Source organism: Anastrepha obliqua, unplaced genomic scaffold (assembly GCF_027943255.1).
Source record: "Anastrepha obliqua isolate idAnaObli1 unplaced genomic scaffold, idAnaObli1_1.0 ptg000107l, whole genome shotgun sequence".
NCBI classification, from domain to species: Eukaryota; Metazoa; Arthropoda; class Insecta; order Diptera; family Tephritidae; genus Anastrepha; species Anastrepha obliqua.
The window spans coordinates 27,510-46,499 of NW_026562224.1; the positions used below are offsets into that span (position 1 = coordinate 27,510).

Genomic DNA, 18,990 nt, shown 5'->3' on the forward strand with positions numbered 1-18,990 from the left:
AAAATTCGAATAAGTATGGGAAAGAATTGCATGGAGATAAACATTTAGAAATTGATGAAGATCTACTTCTGGCTTTTCTGGCTGTTTTGATATTGGCTGGTGTATATAAGTACGTTAATACATATAAAAACTAAAATATCATAAATAAAAAATTGTTTTTTTCGAATACTTATATAGATCTAAAAATGAAACTTTGCATGAAAAAACATTTTTATATGTATTGAAAGTTATACGCTTTGATGACGTACTTAGTCGACGAGAGAGAAGAAGTGAAGATAAATTTGCACCAATTCGCGATCTTTGGGAACGGTGGGTAAAACTACTCCCTACGTTCTATAATCCTCATGATTGCATCACAGTAGACGAACAATTATTGGGTTTTCACGGCCGCTGTAAGTTTCGCCAGTACATTCCGTCCAAACCCGAGAAGTACGGTATAAAGTTTTGGTTGGCCGTTGATTCCGAAACATGTTATGTTTGGAAAATACAGCCTTATTTGGGAAAAGGAATTACTGGAGTTCCAGAGCGCAATCAAGGCGAGCGGGTCGTACTTGATTTAGTGGAAGGATTGAAAGGTCACAACGTTACCATGGACAACTTTTTCTCGTCGCATACTTTGGGTCAAAAACTTTTAAAACGCAATTTAACGATGGTTGGAACAATGCGCAAAAATAAGAGATCCATTCCTCCAAAGTTACTTCAGTGCAAAAACATTCCTAGATATAATTCAACTTTTGCATTTACTCCGGACACTACTCTTGTTTCGTATATGAGCCATAAAAACAAGTGCACAATTGTTATGAGCACAATGCACCACGATGTTCTAGGTAACTCAAAAAAATTGCCAGAATTAATTTCCTTTTATAACTCGACGAAAGGAGGAGTTGATACGGTGGACAAAATGTTAACCTGTTACAGTTGCAAGCGAAAAAACAATCGTTGGACTATGGCAGTTTTTTCCAATATGATTGACATCTCAGCATTAAACTCATATATTATATATAATGAAATAGATCCAAACTGGAAGTCTACAAGGAAGCACACAATACGCAAGTGTTTTCTTCATGAACTTGCCATTTCATTAGCTAAACCTTATGTTGAAAAACAATCCCAACGTACTCAAAATGGCATGCTTTCGTCCATTTTCTTTACTGGCGTCGTCAACAGTGCAGACGAGAACGAAGCTGGATCTTCAAAAAAGGCTAAAATGGAAAGTTTGGAAAAAAAGAATCGAGCAAGATGTTGTATGTGTTATAGTTCCGGAGAAAATAAAAACAAATGGACCTCTTTATATTGCAGCAAATGCAAAAAACCTTATTGTAAAGACAAACATATGGAAAATATTTGTACAAAATGCGTCAATAAAGCTTAATTTTATAACTATCTCAAAATCTAGTTAAAAACACATTGGTTTGTTTCATTTTTAATAATAATTCGGTATGTATCAAAAAAGATACACGGTATGGAATTGTGAAGTTTTTTGTAGGGCTGATCTACGGTTAATGGCATCGAACGTCGGCAATCTGTCGCGAGTCTCAACAGCAACAACGAAGTTTTCCCACAAATTGGGAAGACTAGACAACAGCATAATAACTTTCAATTCGTCGTTTATATGTATGTTTAGCTCTGCAAGCTTGTCGATCGTCTCAATAAACGAGTGTACATACTTTGATACATTATCATCTTGCTGCATGTTTAAACGTAATAGTTTCTGGTACAACTGAACTTTTCTAACAGGACCAACTGGCATACATATGAATTCGGCGTAACTTTTGCCATGCTTCTGACGCAGTTTTGCATGGTTTGATATGCATTAACTGCGTAGGTTTCACATTTAAAAATATACATGCCAGCGACTTCTGGTTACTTTTTCTAGTTACTAGTTACTTTTTCTGGCGATCCATCGCAAACAGGGCTCCACAAGTCCGTTGTAATTAACACACTGCGCACCGATACCGACCACACGTCGTAATTGTCTTCTGTAAGTTTTTCTATTTGCAGCGCGAGACTCATTTTTATCGCAAATTAAAAACCGGTGTTTCGCGTCACACACGTATTTACAAATTTATTTTATATATCTTGTATTTAAAAGCAGTTTTCACGTTCTGGGCCCATAACCATTGTTACAGAGAATCAGTTTTCTTAGATGAAACGCGTAGCTGAATGTCTCAAAGGTTTATTTCAAACTTATAAACTCAAAAATGTACAAAGTAGTGGATGACATTTCATATGCCAGGTTACCACATAGGACAAATATTAGTCTTATAATTTGAGCAATATAATAAAATATAATATAATAAAATATAATATAATATAATATAATATAATATAATATAATATAATATAATATAATATAATATAATATAATATAATATAATATAATATAATATAATATATTATAATATAATATAATATAATATAATATAATATAATATAATATAATAAATTTTTCCATTACGTACTCAGTACTTGCGACATCCAAAAAATTTGACTTCGATACTTGCGACATTGCCTTGTTGCTTTTGGTAACGGTTCCTTAGATTCAATAAAATTCGGGGAAGTCCCGATTTATTTCGGAAATGAGTTGCTGTGATTGGCTATTTCTCTTACGCACGTGTATTTTGGGACATTTGAATCAATTTTAACGGACGTTTCATTGAGTGCGGTCTCACAATGGCAGGGAAAAAATTTACGTTGCTTACAATAAAGCAAAAAGCTGAAATTTTAAGGAAGCAAAGTGAAGGATTTTCTATCGATGCCTTAGCCAAAAGTTTTCACGTGCACAGGTCAACAATAAACCGCATTAAGAATAAGAAGAACACCATAAGGAAGTTCCTGGCGCATGCTGAACCTGGTCCTGGGAAGAGAAAAACGTTTAAGCCTGCAGAGCTTCCTAAAATGGAAAGAGCATTGATGAAATGGTTTGCAAATCAACGAGCCAAGAATTTACCAATCACTTATGATATGCTTAAACAAAAGGCCAAGTTTCTCCATTCCAAAATTCAGAAAAAATCGGGGACTTCCATGCTAGCAATGGTTGGATTACAAACTTTAAGAAAGATATGGAATACGAAACCTCAAAATATGTGGAGAAAAACTTTCGAATAAGACTCATTCAGTTAATCCATTTTTACAAAAACTGAACAAAACAATTGCTGATTTAGGTTTGACCAAGGACCAGATATACAATGCCGATAAATCTGGTCTCTTCTGGAATCAGTAAGGAAAGAATAACTTTTCTGGCTTGCACGAATGCATCTGGAAATCACAGAGTAAAACTAATGGTTATTGGGAAATCATTAAACCCACGATCACTTAACAATTTTACGGATATTTCAGTTGTCTACAAAGGAAACTGTTTAAGCAAAAATGTAAAACGTGTGATCACTTCGAAGCTGTACAAGCAATGAATTTTATTGAGCGTCTCATTTTAAGTACAAAGCAGAATATCAGGAAAATAACTGTTTAAAGCTAACTGTGCATAAATACCATATGTATGTATGTACATCATGAAGTAAATAACAGATGCGTACGAAGAAATAATACCAATACTTAGTAGATATGTTATGGTACATAGAAAGTTGCTATAAATTAAGCTGGTGCCAGATTGGACGAATTCTGAACAGAAACAAAAGTGCTTGGATGACCTTGGCTTTGTTTGAGGAATGGTTTCACAAAACATTTGTTCCAGAGGTACATCTGGTCATCTTTGTTTGTAAAAAATTTGGTTTATTAATTTAAATTTGCTAAAATTGCAGGTAAAAGGGTTCCTTCGAGCCGAAAATCTTCCCGAAAAGGCTCTATTGCTTATTGATAATGCTCCATGCCATCCCAAAGACGGCGAGTTAATGAGTAGTGATGGTCAAATATCTGTAATGTGTCTTCCTCCGAACTGTACTGCACTTATACAGCCCATGGACCAGAATGTTATAAGACTTACGAAATTGAACTACAAAACAAGCCTTTTAAGTGACATCGTTCGCCGTGGAAAAACAATAGACGAATCTCTGCGAAATATCAACTTAAAACACGCAATATGCTTTTTAGCTAATGCCTGAGATGCTGTTAATGTGACCTCCATTTAGTCATCATTTCAAAAACTGTTTGAGGTAACAGCCGAAAGGGATAGTGAAGATGTCATCCCTCTTTCAGAGTTACGCTTACAGCTTGTTAAAGATACATCCAATATTCAAGCAATTTCAAATTTGCTTCAAGAAATAAAACCATTGCAGCAAATATCCGATTCTGAAATTTAGCAATGGATTGCTGAAACCATTTTGGAGTCTTTTGAACAAAATGAAGATCCCTGTATCAATTGTGACCTTACTGATGGTGAAGAAACAAACAACGTGGTAGTAAATACGAAGAAAGTTACACAGGAGGAGACTATATCAGCATACAATATTTGTTTAGAATGGGCTGATCAAAATAATGCCTATTTAGACGATATTATGACGCTCCAGAGACTTAGAAGCAGCGTAGTATTGAACAACCGAGCTTGCACAAAACAAACAAAAATTTCAAATTTTTTTAGTTCCACATAAAGTATGTGAGTCTTTCTATATTTATGTATATGAACGAATTAAACTTAAGCGTATCTACGACCGAAATGTTTGCGTGTCCATGGCTCTAAAGCAGCTTCTAAAACATTTTCCCGATAAAAAGTCGCATTCACTTTGACACCGGGCTCGATAAAAACGATTGTAGAGCGTCCATCAGCGGTCCCTTTACCTGCGATGGGAATTTGATTAGAGTGGCCATACGTAGGCTCAAATTCTCGTAAGAGCGTTCGCTCAAGTAAACACAATCGTTTTGAGTGTTTATGAACTGCTCAATTGGGAAATTTTTTTCATCAGAAAACACAATGTTAGGAAATTCGCCACGTTCGTGCAGGCGCAACAACTCCTTTGCTCTATCGCACCGAACTTTTTCTGCTGGAGTGAAAGATCGTGTGCTTTTTGGAACTTGTAAGCCTTGACGGTGAGCTCATTTTCCAATATGCGTCGAATGCTGTCTTGCGATATTTTCAGTTCTTTGGCCATTTTTCTTCACCTTCGACGTGGATTCCGTTCAAGTCGAGCCTTCACTTTCCGAACCGTTTCTGGCGTTGTTGCGTTTTTTTTTTTGTCCAGCTCCATAGCGTGTTGCAATGCTACCAGTCTCATTGTAACGTTTTATAGTGCGATACACAAACATTTTATTAACTTTGAGGTGACTGTCATTAGAACAATTTTGGCGTTGATGTCATGAGCTGTTTTACAGATACAAGCAGTGTGAAGTTGGTAATACTTCATATCGTTCACCCTGTATTTGAATATCCGACAAATATAGACTCATGGCATTTTGCTTCAAACTTCTTCTTACTTGTTTTATTAACTGCAAATGCTCTTGACCCGAAAATACGTAGATGTTTCACCGAAGGTTTGCGCTTTTTCCATATTTCAAATGGATTCACTTGATTTAGTACTTGAGTAGGACATCTATTGCGCAAATACACTGCGGTCTGCACCGCCTCAGCCCACAAAAACTCTTCAAGATTTGCATGAATCAATAAACTTTTCGCCATCTTAACTATGGCTCTATTGGCTCACTCCGCTACACCGTTTTGTTGTGGTGTATACGGTACCGTCAGTTCTCTTTTTAAATAATTTTCAAAATCACCATTAACATACTCTGTGCCGTTATCGCTTCGCAAAGTTTTAATATTACAGTCCATTTGACATTCAACATAGCTTTTTAATTCTTTGAATGTTTTAAAAACTTCATTTTTGGCTTTCACAAAATATACAAACATTTTTCGAGAAAAATCGTCTATGAATGTGACAAAATACCGATTGCCATCCAATGATTTTACATTCATAGGCCCATACACATCTGTGTGTATAAGTTCAAGCACTTTCTTTGTTGAACGTTCAACTTTGCGTGGAAATGGCAATGTACAAATTTTCGCTTTATTGCATGTATCACAATTTACCTGCCTTGTCATATTTTTCCAATTTATACCACAAACCAGACCATTCTCACCAAGTTGTTTTAGGCTTTGAAAATTTAAATGTTCATAACTATTATGCCACATCGTTGCCATTGAATCAACACTTAACATATTTACGCTAACTAATTTGTTTTCAGTGTACAAATACAAGTTATTTGTTTGTTTTGCTTGCAATACTATTGCATTCGTTTTATCTCTCACTGTGTCTAATCGTTTTTCAAATGTGAATGTGGTGAAATTACCAAATTCTGCTGCTTTACTCACAGACAAAAAATTCATACGCAACGATGGAACATACAAAACATTTTGGTGGGTTATTTTTTGATTACCATTTTGTAATTCTACAGTATCTATGCCGTGTGATTCAACAAATTTATCTGCTGCCAACATTACTTTAACTTCTTTCGCAATAAAAGAAATAAATACACTTTTATCACAAAACTTAGGTACGTGAAGTAGCGCCACTGTCAATGCACCAAATATTTTTCTTTTGCATCTTCGGTATCTTTGTCGCCTTTGAATTCACCTCACTTTGCATATCGTTGTGTGTGTTATCCGTGTTTGTATGCTTTGTTACAATGCTTGTATTTTTAGTTTTATTCTCACATTTATAAATTGCTTGCATGCCCTCTCTTTCATTTCGCTCTTGCCTACGAACACCTTCTTCTAGAATTTTCGCCTTAATGGCATCGAACGTCGGCAATCTGTCGCGAGTCTCAACAGCAACAACGAAGTTTTCCCACAAATTGGGAAGACTAGACAACAGCATAATAACTTTCAATTCGTCGTTTATATGTATGTTTAGCTCTGCAAGCTTGTCGATCGTCTCAATAAACGAGTGTACATACTTTGATACATTATCATCTTGCTGCATGTTTAAACGTAATAGTTTCTGGTACAACTGAACTTTTCTAACAGGACCAACTGGCATACATATGAATTCGGCGTAACTTTTGCCATGCTTCTGACGCAGTTTTGCATGGTTTGATATGCATTAACTGCGTAGGTTTCACATTTAAAAATATACATGCCAGCGACTTCTGGTTACTTTTTCTAGTTACTAGTTACTTTTTCTGGCGATCCATCGCAAACAGGGCTCCACAAGTCCGTTGTAATTAACACACTGCGCACCGATACCGACCACACGTCGTAATTGTCTTCTGTAAGTTTTTCTATTTGCAGCGCGAGACTCATTTTTATCGCAAATTAAAAACCGGTGTTTCGCGTCACACACGTATTTACAAATTTATTTTATATATCTTGTATTTAAAAGCAGTTTTCACGTTCTGGGCCCATAACCATTGTTACAGAGAATCAGTTTTCTTAGATGAAACGCGTAGCTGAATGTCTCAAAGGTTTATTTCAAACTTATAAACTCAAAAATGTACAAAGTAGTGGATGACATTTCATATGCCAGGTTACCACATAGGACAAATATTAGTCTTATAATTTGAGCAATATAATAAAATATAATATAATAAAATATAATATAATATAATATAATATAATATAATATAATATAATATAATATAATATAATATAATATAATATAATATAATATAATATATTATAATATAATATAATATAATATAATATAATATAATATAATAAATTTTTCCATTACGTACTCAGTACTTGCGACATCCAAAAAATTTGACTTCGATACTTGCGACATTGCCTTGTTGCTTTTGGTAACGGTTCCTTAGATTCAATAAAATTCGGGGAAGTCCCGATTTATTTCGGAAATGAGTTGCTGTGATTGGCTATTTCTCTTACGCACGTGTATTTTGGGACATTTGAATCAATTTTAACGGACGTTTCATTGAGTGCGGTCTCACAATGGCAGGGAAAAAATTTACGTTGCTTACAATAAAGCAAAAAGCTGAAATTTTAAGGAAGCAAAGTGAAGGATTTTCTATCGATGCCTTAGCCAAAAGTTTTCACGTGCACAGGTCAACAATAAACCGCATTAAGAATAAGAAGAACACCATAAGGAAGTTCCTGGCGCATGCTGAACCTGGTCCTGGGAAGAGAAAAACGTTTAAGCCTGCAGAGCTTCCTAAAATGGAAAGAGCATTGATGAAATGGTTTGCAAATCAACGAGCCAAGAATTTACCAATCACTTATGATATGCTTAAACAAAAGGCCAAGTTTCTCCATTCCAAAATTCAGAAAAAATCGGGGACTTCCATGCTAGCAATGGTTGGATTACAAACTTTAAGAAAGATATGGAATACGAAACCTCAAAATATGTGGAGAAAAACTTTCGAATAAGACTCATTCAGTTAATCCATTTTTACAAAAACTGAACAAAACAATTGCTGATTTAGGTTTGACCAAGGACCAGATATACAATGCCGATAAATCTGGTCTCTTCTGGAATCAGTAAGGAAAGAATAACTTTTCTGGCTTGCACGAATGCATCTGGAAATCACAGAGTAAAACTAATGGTTATTGGGAAATCATTAAACCCACGATCACTTAACAATTTTACGGATATTTCAGTTGTCTACAAAGGAAACTGTTTAAGCAAAAATGTAAAACGTGTGATCACTTCGAAGCTGTACAAGCAATGAATTTTATTGAGCGTCTCATTTTAAGTACAAAGCAGAATATCAGGAAAATAACTGTTTAAAGCTAACTGTGCATAAATACCATATGTATGTATGTACATCATGAAGTAAATAACAGATGCGTACGAAGAAATAATACCAATACTTAGTAGATATGTTATGGTACATAGAAAGTTGCTATAAATTAAGCTGGTGCCAGATTGGACGAATTCTGAACAGAAACAAAAGTGCTTGGATGACCTTGGCTTTGTTTGAGTAATGGTTTCACAAAACATTTGTTCCAGAGGTACATCTGGTCATCTTTGTTTGTAAAAAATTTGGTTTATTAATTTAAATTTGCTAAAATTGCAGGTAAAAGGGTTCCTTCGAGCCGAAAATCTTCCCGAAAAGGCTCTATTGCTTATTGATAATGCTCCATGCCATCCCAAAGACGGCGAGTTAATGAGTAGTGATGGTCAAATATCTGTAATGTGTCTTCCTCCGAACTGTACTGCACTTATACAGCCCATGGACCAGAATGTTATAAGACTTACGAAATTGAACTACAAAACAAGCCTTTTAAGTGACATCGTTCGCCGTGGAAAAACAATAGACGAATCTCTGCGAAATATCAACTTAAAACACGCAATATGCTTTTTAGCTAATGCCTGAGATGCTGTTAATGTGACCTCCATTTAGTCATCATTTCAAAAACTGTTTGAGGTAACAGCCGAAAGGGATAGTGAAGATGTCATCCCTCTTTCAGAGTTACGCTTACAGCTTGTTAAAGATACATCCAATATTCAAGCAATTTCAAATTTGCTTCAAGAAATAAAACCATTGCAGCAAATATCCGATTCTGAAATTTAGCAATGGATTGCTGAAACCATTTTGGAGTCTTTTGAACAAAATGAAGATCCCTGTATCAATTGTGACCTTACTGATGGTGAAGAAACAAACAACGTGGTAGTAAATACGAAGAAAGTTACACAGGAGGAGACTATATCAGCATACAATATTTGTTTAGAATGGGCTGATCAAAATAATGCCTATTTAGACGATATTATGACGCTCCAGAGACTTAGAAGCAGCGTAGTATTGAACAACCGAGCTTGCACAAAACAAACAAAAATTTCAAATTTTTTTAGTTCCACATAAAGTATGTGAGTCTTTCTATATTTATGTATATGAACGAATTAAACTTAAGCGTATCTACGACCGAAATGTTTGCGTGTCCATGGCTCTAAAGCAGCTTCTAAAACATTTTCCCGATAAAAAGTCGCATTCACTTTGACACCGGGCTCGATAAAAACGATTGTAGAGCGTCCATCAGCGGTCCCTTTACCTGCGATGGGAATTTGATTAGAGTGGCCATACGTAGGCTCAAATTCTCGTAAGAGCGTTCGCTCAAGTAAACACAATCGTTTTGAGTGTTTATGAACTGCTCAATTGGGAAATTTTTTTCATCAGAAAACACAATGTTAGGAAATTCGCCACGTTCGTGCAGGCGCAACAACTCCTTTGCTCTATCGCACCGAACTTTTTCTGCTGGAGTGAAAGATCGTGTGCTTTTTGGAACTTGTAAGCCTTGACGGTGAGCTCATTTTCCAATATGCGTCGAATGCTGTCTTGCGATATTTTCAGTTCTTTGGCCATTTTTCTTCACCTTCGACGTGGATTCCGTTCAAGTCGAGCCTTCACTTTCCGAACCGTTTCTGGCGTTGTTGCGTTTTTTTTTTGTCCAGCTCCATAGCGTGTTGCAATGCTACCAGTCTCATTGTAACGTTTTATAGTGCGATACACAAACATTTTATTAACTTTGAGGTGACTGTCATTAGAACAATTTTGGCGTTGATGTCATGAGCTGTTTTACAGATACAAGCAGTGTGAAGTTGGTAATACTTCATATCGTTCACCCTGTATTTGAATATCCGACAAATATAGACTCATGGCATTTTGCTTCAAACTTCTTCTTACTTGTTTTATTAACTGCAAATGCTCTTGACCCGAAAATACGTAGATGTTTCACCGAAGGTTTGCGCTTTTTCCATATTTCAAATGGATTCACTTGATTTAGTACTTGAGTAGGACATCTATTGCGCAAATACACTGCGGTCTGCACCGCCTCAGCCCACAAAAACTCTTCAAGATTTGCATGAATCAATAAACTTTTCGCCATCTTAACTATGGCTCTATTGGCTCGCTCCGCTACACCGTTTTGTTGTGGTGTATACGGTACCGTCAGTTCTCTTTTTAAATAATTTTCAAAATCACCATTAACATACTCTGTGCCGTTATCGCTTCGCAAAGTTTTAATATTACAGTCCATTTGACATTCAACATAGCTTTTTAATTCTTTGAATGTTTTAAAAACTTCATTTTTGGCTTTCACAAAATATACAAACATTTTTCGAGAAAAATCGTCTATGAATGTGACAAAATACCGATTGCCATCCAATGATTTTACATTCATAGGCCCATACACATCTGTGTGTATAAGTTCAAGCACTTTCTTTGTTGAACGTTCAACTTTGCGTGGAAATGGCAATGTACAAATTTTCGCTTTATTGCATGTATCACAATTTACCTGCCTTGTCATATTTTTCCAATTTATACCACAAACCAGACCATTCTCACCAAGTTGTTTTAGGCTTTGAAAATTTAAATGTTCATAACTATTATGCCACATCGTTGCCATTGAATCAACACTTAACATATTTACGCTAACTAATTTGTTTTCAGTGTACAAATACAAGTTATTTGTTTGTTTTGCTTGCAATACTATTGCATTCGTTTTATCTCTCACTGTGTCTAATCGTTTTTCAAATGTGAATGTGGTGAAATTACCAAATTCTGCTGCTTTACTCACAGACAAAAAATTCATACGCAACGATGGAACATACAAAACATTTTGGTGGGTTATTTTTTGATTACCATTTTGTAATTCTACAGTATCTATGCCGTGTGATTCAACAAATTTATCTGCTGCCAACATTACTTTAACTTCTTTCGCAATAAAAGAAATAAATACACTTTTATCACAAAACTTAGGTAAGTGAAGTAGCGCCACTGTCAATGCACCAAATATTTTTCTTTTGCATCTTCGGTATCTTTGTCGCCTTTGAATTCACCTCACTTTGCATATCGTTGTGTGTGTTATCCGTGTTTGTATGCTTTGTTACAATGCTTGTATTTTTAGTTTTATTCTCACATTTATAAATTGCTTGCATGCCCTCTCTTTCATTTCGCTCTTGCCTACGAACACCTTCTTCTAGAATTTTCGCCTTAATGGCATCGAACGTCGGCAATCTGTCGCGAGTCTCAACAGCAACAACGAAGTTTTCCCACAAATTGGGAAGACTAGACAACAGCATAATAACTTTCAATTCGTCGTTTATATGTATGTTTAGCTCTGCAAGCTTGTCGATCGTCTCAATAAACGAGTGTACATACTTTGATACATTATCATCTTGCTGCATGTTTAAACGTAATAGTTTCTGGTACAACTGAACTTTTCTAACAGGACCAACTGGCATACATATGAATTCGGCGTAACTTTTGCCATGCTTCTGACGCAGTTTTGCATGGTTTGATATGCATTAACTGCGTAGGTTTCACATTTAAAAATATACATGCCAGCGACTTCTGGTTACTTTTTCTAGTTACTAGTTACTTTTTCTGGCGATCCATCGCAAACAGCGCTCCACAAGTCCGTTGTAATTAACACACTGCGCACCGATACCGACCACACGTCGTAATTGTCTTCTGTAAGTTTTTCTATTTGCAGCGCGAGACTCATTTTTATCGCAAATTAAAAACCGGTGTTTCGCGTCACACACGTATTTACAAATTTATTTTATATATCTTGTATTTAAAAGCAGTTTTCACGTTCTGGGCCCATAACCATTGTTACAGAGAATCAGTTTTCTTAGATGAAACGCGTAGCTGAATGTCTCAAAGGTTTATTTCAAACTTATAAACTCAAAAATGTACAAAGTAGTGGATGACATTTCATATGCCAGGTTACCACATAGGACAAATATTAGTCTTATAATTTGAGCAATATAATAAAATATAATATAATATAATATAATATAATATAATATAATATAATATAATATAATATAATATAATATAATATAATATAATATAATATAATATAATATAATATAATATAATATAATATAATATAATATAATATAATATAATATAATATAATATAATATAATATAATATAATATAATATAATATAATATAATATAATATATTATAATATAATATAATATAATATAATATAATATAATATAATATAATAAATTTTTCCATTACGTACTCAGTACTTGCGACATCCAAAAAATTTGACTTCGATACTTGCGACATTGCCTTGTTGCTTTTGGTAACGGTTCCTTAGATTCAATAAAATTCGGGGAAGTCCCGATTTATTTCGGAAATGAGTTGCTGTGATTGGCTATTTCTCTTACGCGCGTGTATTTTGGGACATTTGAATCAATTTTAACGGACGTTTCATTGAGTGCGGTCTCACAATGGCAGGGAAAAAATTTACGTTGCTTACAATAAAGCAAAAAGCTGAAATTTTAAGGAAGCAAAGTGAAGGATTTTCTATCGATACCTTAGCCAAAAGTTTTCACGTGCACAGGTCAACAATAAACCGCATTAAGAATAAGAAGAACACCATAAGGAAGTTCCTGGCGCATGCTGAACCTGGTCCTGGGAAGAGAAAAACGTTTAAGCCTGCAGAGCTTCCTAAAATGGAAAGAGCATTGATGAAATGGTTTGCAAATCAACGAGCCAAGAATTTACCAATCACTTATGATATGCTTAAACAAAAGGCCAAGTTTCTCCATTCCAAAATTCAGAAAAAATCGGGGACTTCCATGCTAGCAATGGTTGGATTACAAACTTTAAGAAAGATATGGAATACGAAACCTCAAAATATGTGGAGAAAAACTTTCGAATAAGACTCATTCAGTTAATCCATTTTTACAAAAACTGAACAAAACAATTGCTGATTTAGGTTTGACCAAGGACCAGATATACAATGCCGATAAATCTGGTCTCTTCTGGAATCAGTAAGGAAAGAATAACTTTTCTGGCTTGCACGAATGCATCTGGAAATCACAGAGTAAAACTAATGGTTATTGGGAAATCATTAAACCCACGATCACTTAACAATTTTACGGATATTTCAGTTGTCTACAAAGGAAACTGTTTAAGCAAAAATGTAAAACGTGTGATCACTTCGAAGCTGTACAAGCAATGAATTTTATTGAGCGTCTCATTTTAAGTACAAAGCACAATATCAGGAAAATAACTGTTTAAAGCTAACTGTGCATAAATACCATATGTATGTATGTACATCATGAAGTAAATAACAGATGCGTACGAAGAAATAATACCAATACTTAGTAGATATGTTATGGTACATAGAAAGTTGCTATAAATTAAGCTGGTGCCAGATTGGACGAATTCTGAACAGAAACAAAAGTGCTTGGATGACCTTGGCTTTGTTTGAGGAATGGTTTCACAAAACATTTGTTCCAGAGGTACATCTGGTCATCTTTGTTTGTAAAAAATTTGGTTTATTAATTTAAATTTGCTAAAATTGCAGGTAAAAGGGTTCCTTCGAGCCGAAAATCTTCCCGAAAAGGCTCTATTGCTTATTGATAATGCTCCATGCCATCCCAAAGACGGCGAGTTAATGAGTAGTGATGGTCAAATATCTGTAATGTGTCTTCCTCCGAACTGTACTGCACTTATACAGCCCATGGACCAGAATGTTATAAGACTTACGAAATTGAACTACAAAACAAGCCTTTTAAGTGACATCGTTCGCCGTGGAAAAACAATAGACGAATCTCTGCGAAATATCAACTTAAAACACGCAATATGCTTTTTAGCTAATGCCTGGGATGCTGTTAATGTGACCTCCATTCAGTCATCATTTCAAAAACTGTTTGAGGTAACAGCCGAAAGGGATAGTGAAGATGTCATCCCTCTTTCAGAGTTACGCTTACAGCTTGTTAAAGATACATCCAATATTCAAGCAATTTCAAATTTGCTTCAAGAAATAAAACCATTGCAGCAAATATCCGATTCTGAAATTTAGCAATGGATTGCTGAAACCATTTTGGAGTCTTTTGAACAAAATGAAGATCCCTGTATCAATTGTGACCTTACTTATGGTGAAGAAACAAACAACGTGGTAGTAAATACGAAGAAAGTTACACAGGAGGAGACTATATCAGCATACAATATTTGCTTAGAATGGGCTGATCAAAATAATGCCTATTTAGACGATATTATGACGCTCCAGAGACTTAGAAGCAGCGTAGTATTGAACAACCGAGCTTGCACAAAACAAACAAAAATTTCAAATTTTTTTAGTTCCACATAAAGTATGTGAGTCTTTCTATATTTATGTATATGAACGAATTAAACTTAAGCGTATCTACGACCGAAATGTTTGCGTGTCCATGGCTCTAAAGCAGCTTCTAAAACATTTTCCCGATAAAAAGTCGCATTCACTTTGACACCGGGCTCGATAAAAACGATTGTAGAGCGTCCATCAGCGGTCCCTTTACCTGCGATGGGAATTTGATTAGAGTGGCCATACGTAGGCTCAAATTCTCGTGGCGCAACAACTCCTTTGCTCTATCGCACCGAACTTTTTCTGCTGGAGTGAAAGATCGTGTGCTTTTTGGAACTTGTAAGCCTTGACGGTGAGCTCATTTTCCAATATGCGTCGAATGCTGTCTTGCGATATTTTCAGTTCTTTGGCCATTTTTCTTCACCTTCGACGTGGATTCCGTTCAAGTCGAGCCTTCACTTTCCGAACCATTTCTGGCGTTGTTGCGTTTTTTTTTTTGGTCCAGCTCCATAGCGTGTTGCAATGCTACCAGTCTCATTGTAACGTTTTATAGTGCGATACACAAACATTTTATTAACTTTGAGGTGACTGTCATTAGAACAATTTTGGCGTTGATGTCATGAGCTGTTTTACAGATACAAGCAGTGTGAAGTTGGTAATACTTCATATCGTTCACCCTGTATTTGAATATCCGACAAATATAGACTCATGGCATTTTGCTTCAAACTTCTTCTTACTTGTTTTATTAACTGCAAATGCTCTTGACCCGAAAATACGTAGATGTTTCACCGAAGGTTTGCGCTTTTTCCATATTTCAAATGGAGTCACTTGATTTAGTACTTGAGTAGGACATCTATTGCGCAAATACACTGCGGTCTGCACCGCCTCAGCCCACAAAAACTCTTCAAGATTTGCATGAATCAATAAACTTTTCGCCATCTTAACTATGGCTCTATTGGCTCGCTCCGCTACACCGTTTTGTTGTGGTGTATACGGTACCGTCAGTTCTCTTTTTATGCCACAATTTTTTAAATAATTTTCAAAATCACCATTAACATACTCTGTGCCGTTATCGCTTCGCAAAGTTTTAATATTACAGTCCATTTGACATTCAACATAGCTTTTTAATTCTTTGAATGTTTTAAAAACTTCATTTTTGGCTTTCACAAAATATACAAACATTTTTCGAGAAAAATCGTCTATGAATGTGACAAAATACCGATTGCCATCCAATGATTTTACATTCATAGGCCCATACACATCTGTGTGTATAAGTTCAAGCACTTTCTTTGTTGAACGTTCAACTTTGCGTGGAAATGGCAATGTACAAATTTTCGCTTTATTGCATGTATCACAATTTACCTGCCTTGTCATATTTTTCCAATTTATACCACAAACCAGACCATTCTCACCAAGTTGTTTTAGGCTTTGAAAATTTAAATGTTCATAACTATTATGCCACATCGTTGCCATTGAATCAACACTTAACATATTTACGCTAACTAATTTGTTTTCAGTGTACAAATACAAGTTATTTGTTTGTTTTGCTTGCAATACTATTGCATTCGTTTTATCTCTCACTGTGTCTAATCGTTTTTCAAATGTGAATGTGGTGAAATTACCAAATTCTGCTGCTTTACTCACAGACAAAAAATTCATACGCAACGATGGAACATACAAAACATTTTGGTGGGTTATTTTTTGATTACCATTTTGTAATTCTACAGTATCTATGCCGTGTGATTCAACAAATTTATCTGCTGCCAACATTACTTTAACTTCTTTCGTAATAAAAGAAATAAATACACTTTTATCACAAAACTTAGGTACGTGTAGTAGCGCCACTGTCAATGCACCAAATATTTTTCTTTTGCATCTTCGGTATCTTTGTCGCCTTTGAATTCACCTCACTTTGCATATCGTTGTGTGTGTTATCCGTGTTTGTATGCTTTGTTACAATGCTTGTATTTTTAGTTTTATTCTCACATTTATAAATTGCTTGCATGCCCTCTCTTTCATTTCGCTCTTGCCTACGAACACCTTCTTCTAGAATTTTCGCCTTAATGGCATCGAACGTCGGCAATCTGTCGCGAGTCTCAACAGCAACAACGAAGTTTTCCCACAAATTGGGAAGACTCGACAACAGCATAATAACTTTCAATTCGTCGTTTATATGTATGTTTAGCTCTGCAAGCTTGTCGATCGTCTCAATAAACGAGTGTACATACTTTGATACATTATCATCTTGCTGCATGTTTAAACGTAATAGTTTCTGGTACAACTGAACTTTTCTAACAGGACCAACTGGCATACATATGAGTTCGGCGTAACTTTTGCCATGCTTCTGACGCAGTTTTGCATGGTTTGATATGCATTAACTGCGTAGGTTTCACATTTAAAAATATACATGCCAGCGACTTCTGGTTACTTTTTCTAGTTACTAGTTACTTTTTCTGGCGATCCATCGCAAACAGCGCTCCACAAGTCCGTTGTAATTAACACACTGCGCACCGATACCGACCACACGTCGTAATTGTCTTCTGTAAGTTTTTCTATTTGCAGCGCGAGACTCATTTTTATCGCAAATTAAAAACCGGTGTTTCGCGTCACACACGTATTTACAAATTTATTTTATATATCTTGTATTTAAAAGGCCTTTTCACGTTCTGGGCCCATAACCATTGTTACAGAGAATCAGTTTTCTTAAATGAAACGCGTAGCTGAATGTCTCAAAGGTTTATTTCAAACTTATAAACTCAAAAATGTACAAAGTAGTTGATGACATTTCATATGCCAGGTTACCACATAGGACAAATATTAGTCTTATAATTTGAACAATATAATAAAATATAATATAATATAATATAATATAATATAATATAATATAATATAATATAATATAATATAATATAATATAATATAATATAATATAATATAATATAATATAATATAATATAATATAATATAATATAATATAATATAATATAATATAATATAATATAATATAATATAATATAATATAATATAATATAATATAATATAATATAATATAATATAATAAATTTTTCCATTACGTACTCAGTACTTGCGACATCCAAAAAATTTGAACTCGATACTTGCGACATTGCCTTGTTGCTTTTGGTAACGGTTCCTTAGATTCAATAAAATTCGGGGAAGTCCCGATTTATTTCGGAAATGAGTTGCTGTGATTGGCTGAAATTTTAAGGAAGCAAAGTGAAGGATTTTCTATCGATGCCTTAGCCAAAAGTTTTCACGTGCACAGGTCAACAATAAACCGCATTAAGAATAAGAAGAACACCATAAGGAAGTTCCTGGCACATGCTGAATCTGGTCCTGGGAAGAGAAAAACGTTTAAGCCTGCAGAGCTTCCTAAAATGGAAAGAGCATTGATGAAATGGTTTGCAAATCAACGAGCCAAGAATTTACCAATCACTTATGATATGCTTAAACAAAAGGCCAAGTTTCTCCATTCCAAAATTCAGGAAAAATCGGGGACTTCCATGCTAGCAATGGTTGGATTACAAACTTTAAAAAAGATATGGAATACGAAACCTCAAAATATGTGGAGAAAAACTTTCGAATAAGACTCATTCAGTTAATCCATTTTTACAAAAACTGAACAAAACAATTGCTGATTTAGGTTTGACCAAGGACCAGATATACAATGCCGATAAATCTGGTCTCTTCTGGAATCAGTAAGGAAAGAATAACTTTTCTGGCTTGCACGAATGCATCTGGAAATCACAGAGTAAAACTAATGGTTATTGGGAAATCATTAAACCCACGATCACTTAACAATTTTAAGGATATTTCAGTTGTCTACAAAGGAAACTGTTTAAGCAAAAATGTAAAACGTGTGATCACTTCGAAGCTGTACAAGCAATGAATTTTATTGAGCGTCTCATTTTAAGTACAAAGCAGAATATCAGGAAAATAACTGTTTAAAGCTAACTGTGCATAAATACCATATGTATGTATGTACATCATGAAGTAAATAACAGATGCGTACGAAGAAATAATACCAATACTTAGTAGAT

General features: G+C 35.0%; 1 protein-coding gene across 1 annotated transcript; it reads left to right on the forward strand.

The window, feature by feature from the left end:
- The first annotated feature begins 3,561 nt into the window (after positions 1–3,561).
- Positions 3,562–4,058, forward strand: LOC129251929 (jerky protein homolog-like). Its single transcript, XM_054890877.1, has 2 exons — positions 3,562–3,693; positions 3,759–4,058. The coding sequence occupies exons 1-2, from the start codon at positions 3,562–3,564 to the stop codon at positions 4,056–4,058; spliced, it is 432 nt and encodes a 143-aa protein (XP_054746852.1).
- Positions 4,059–18,990: the final 14,932 nt, after the last annotated feature.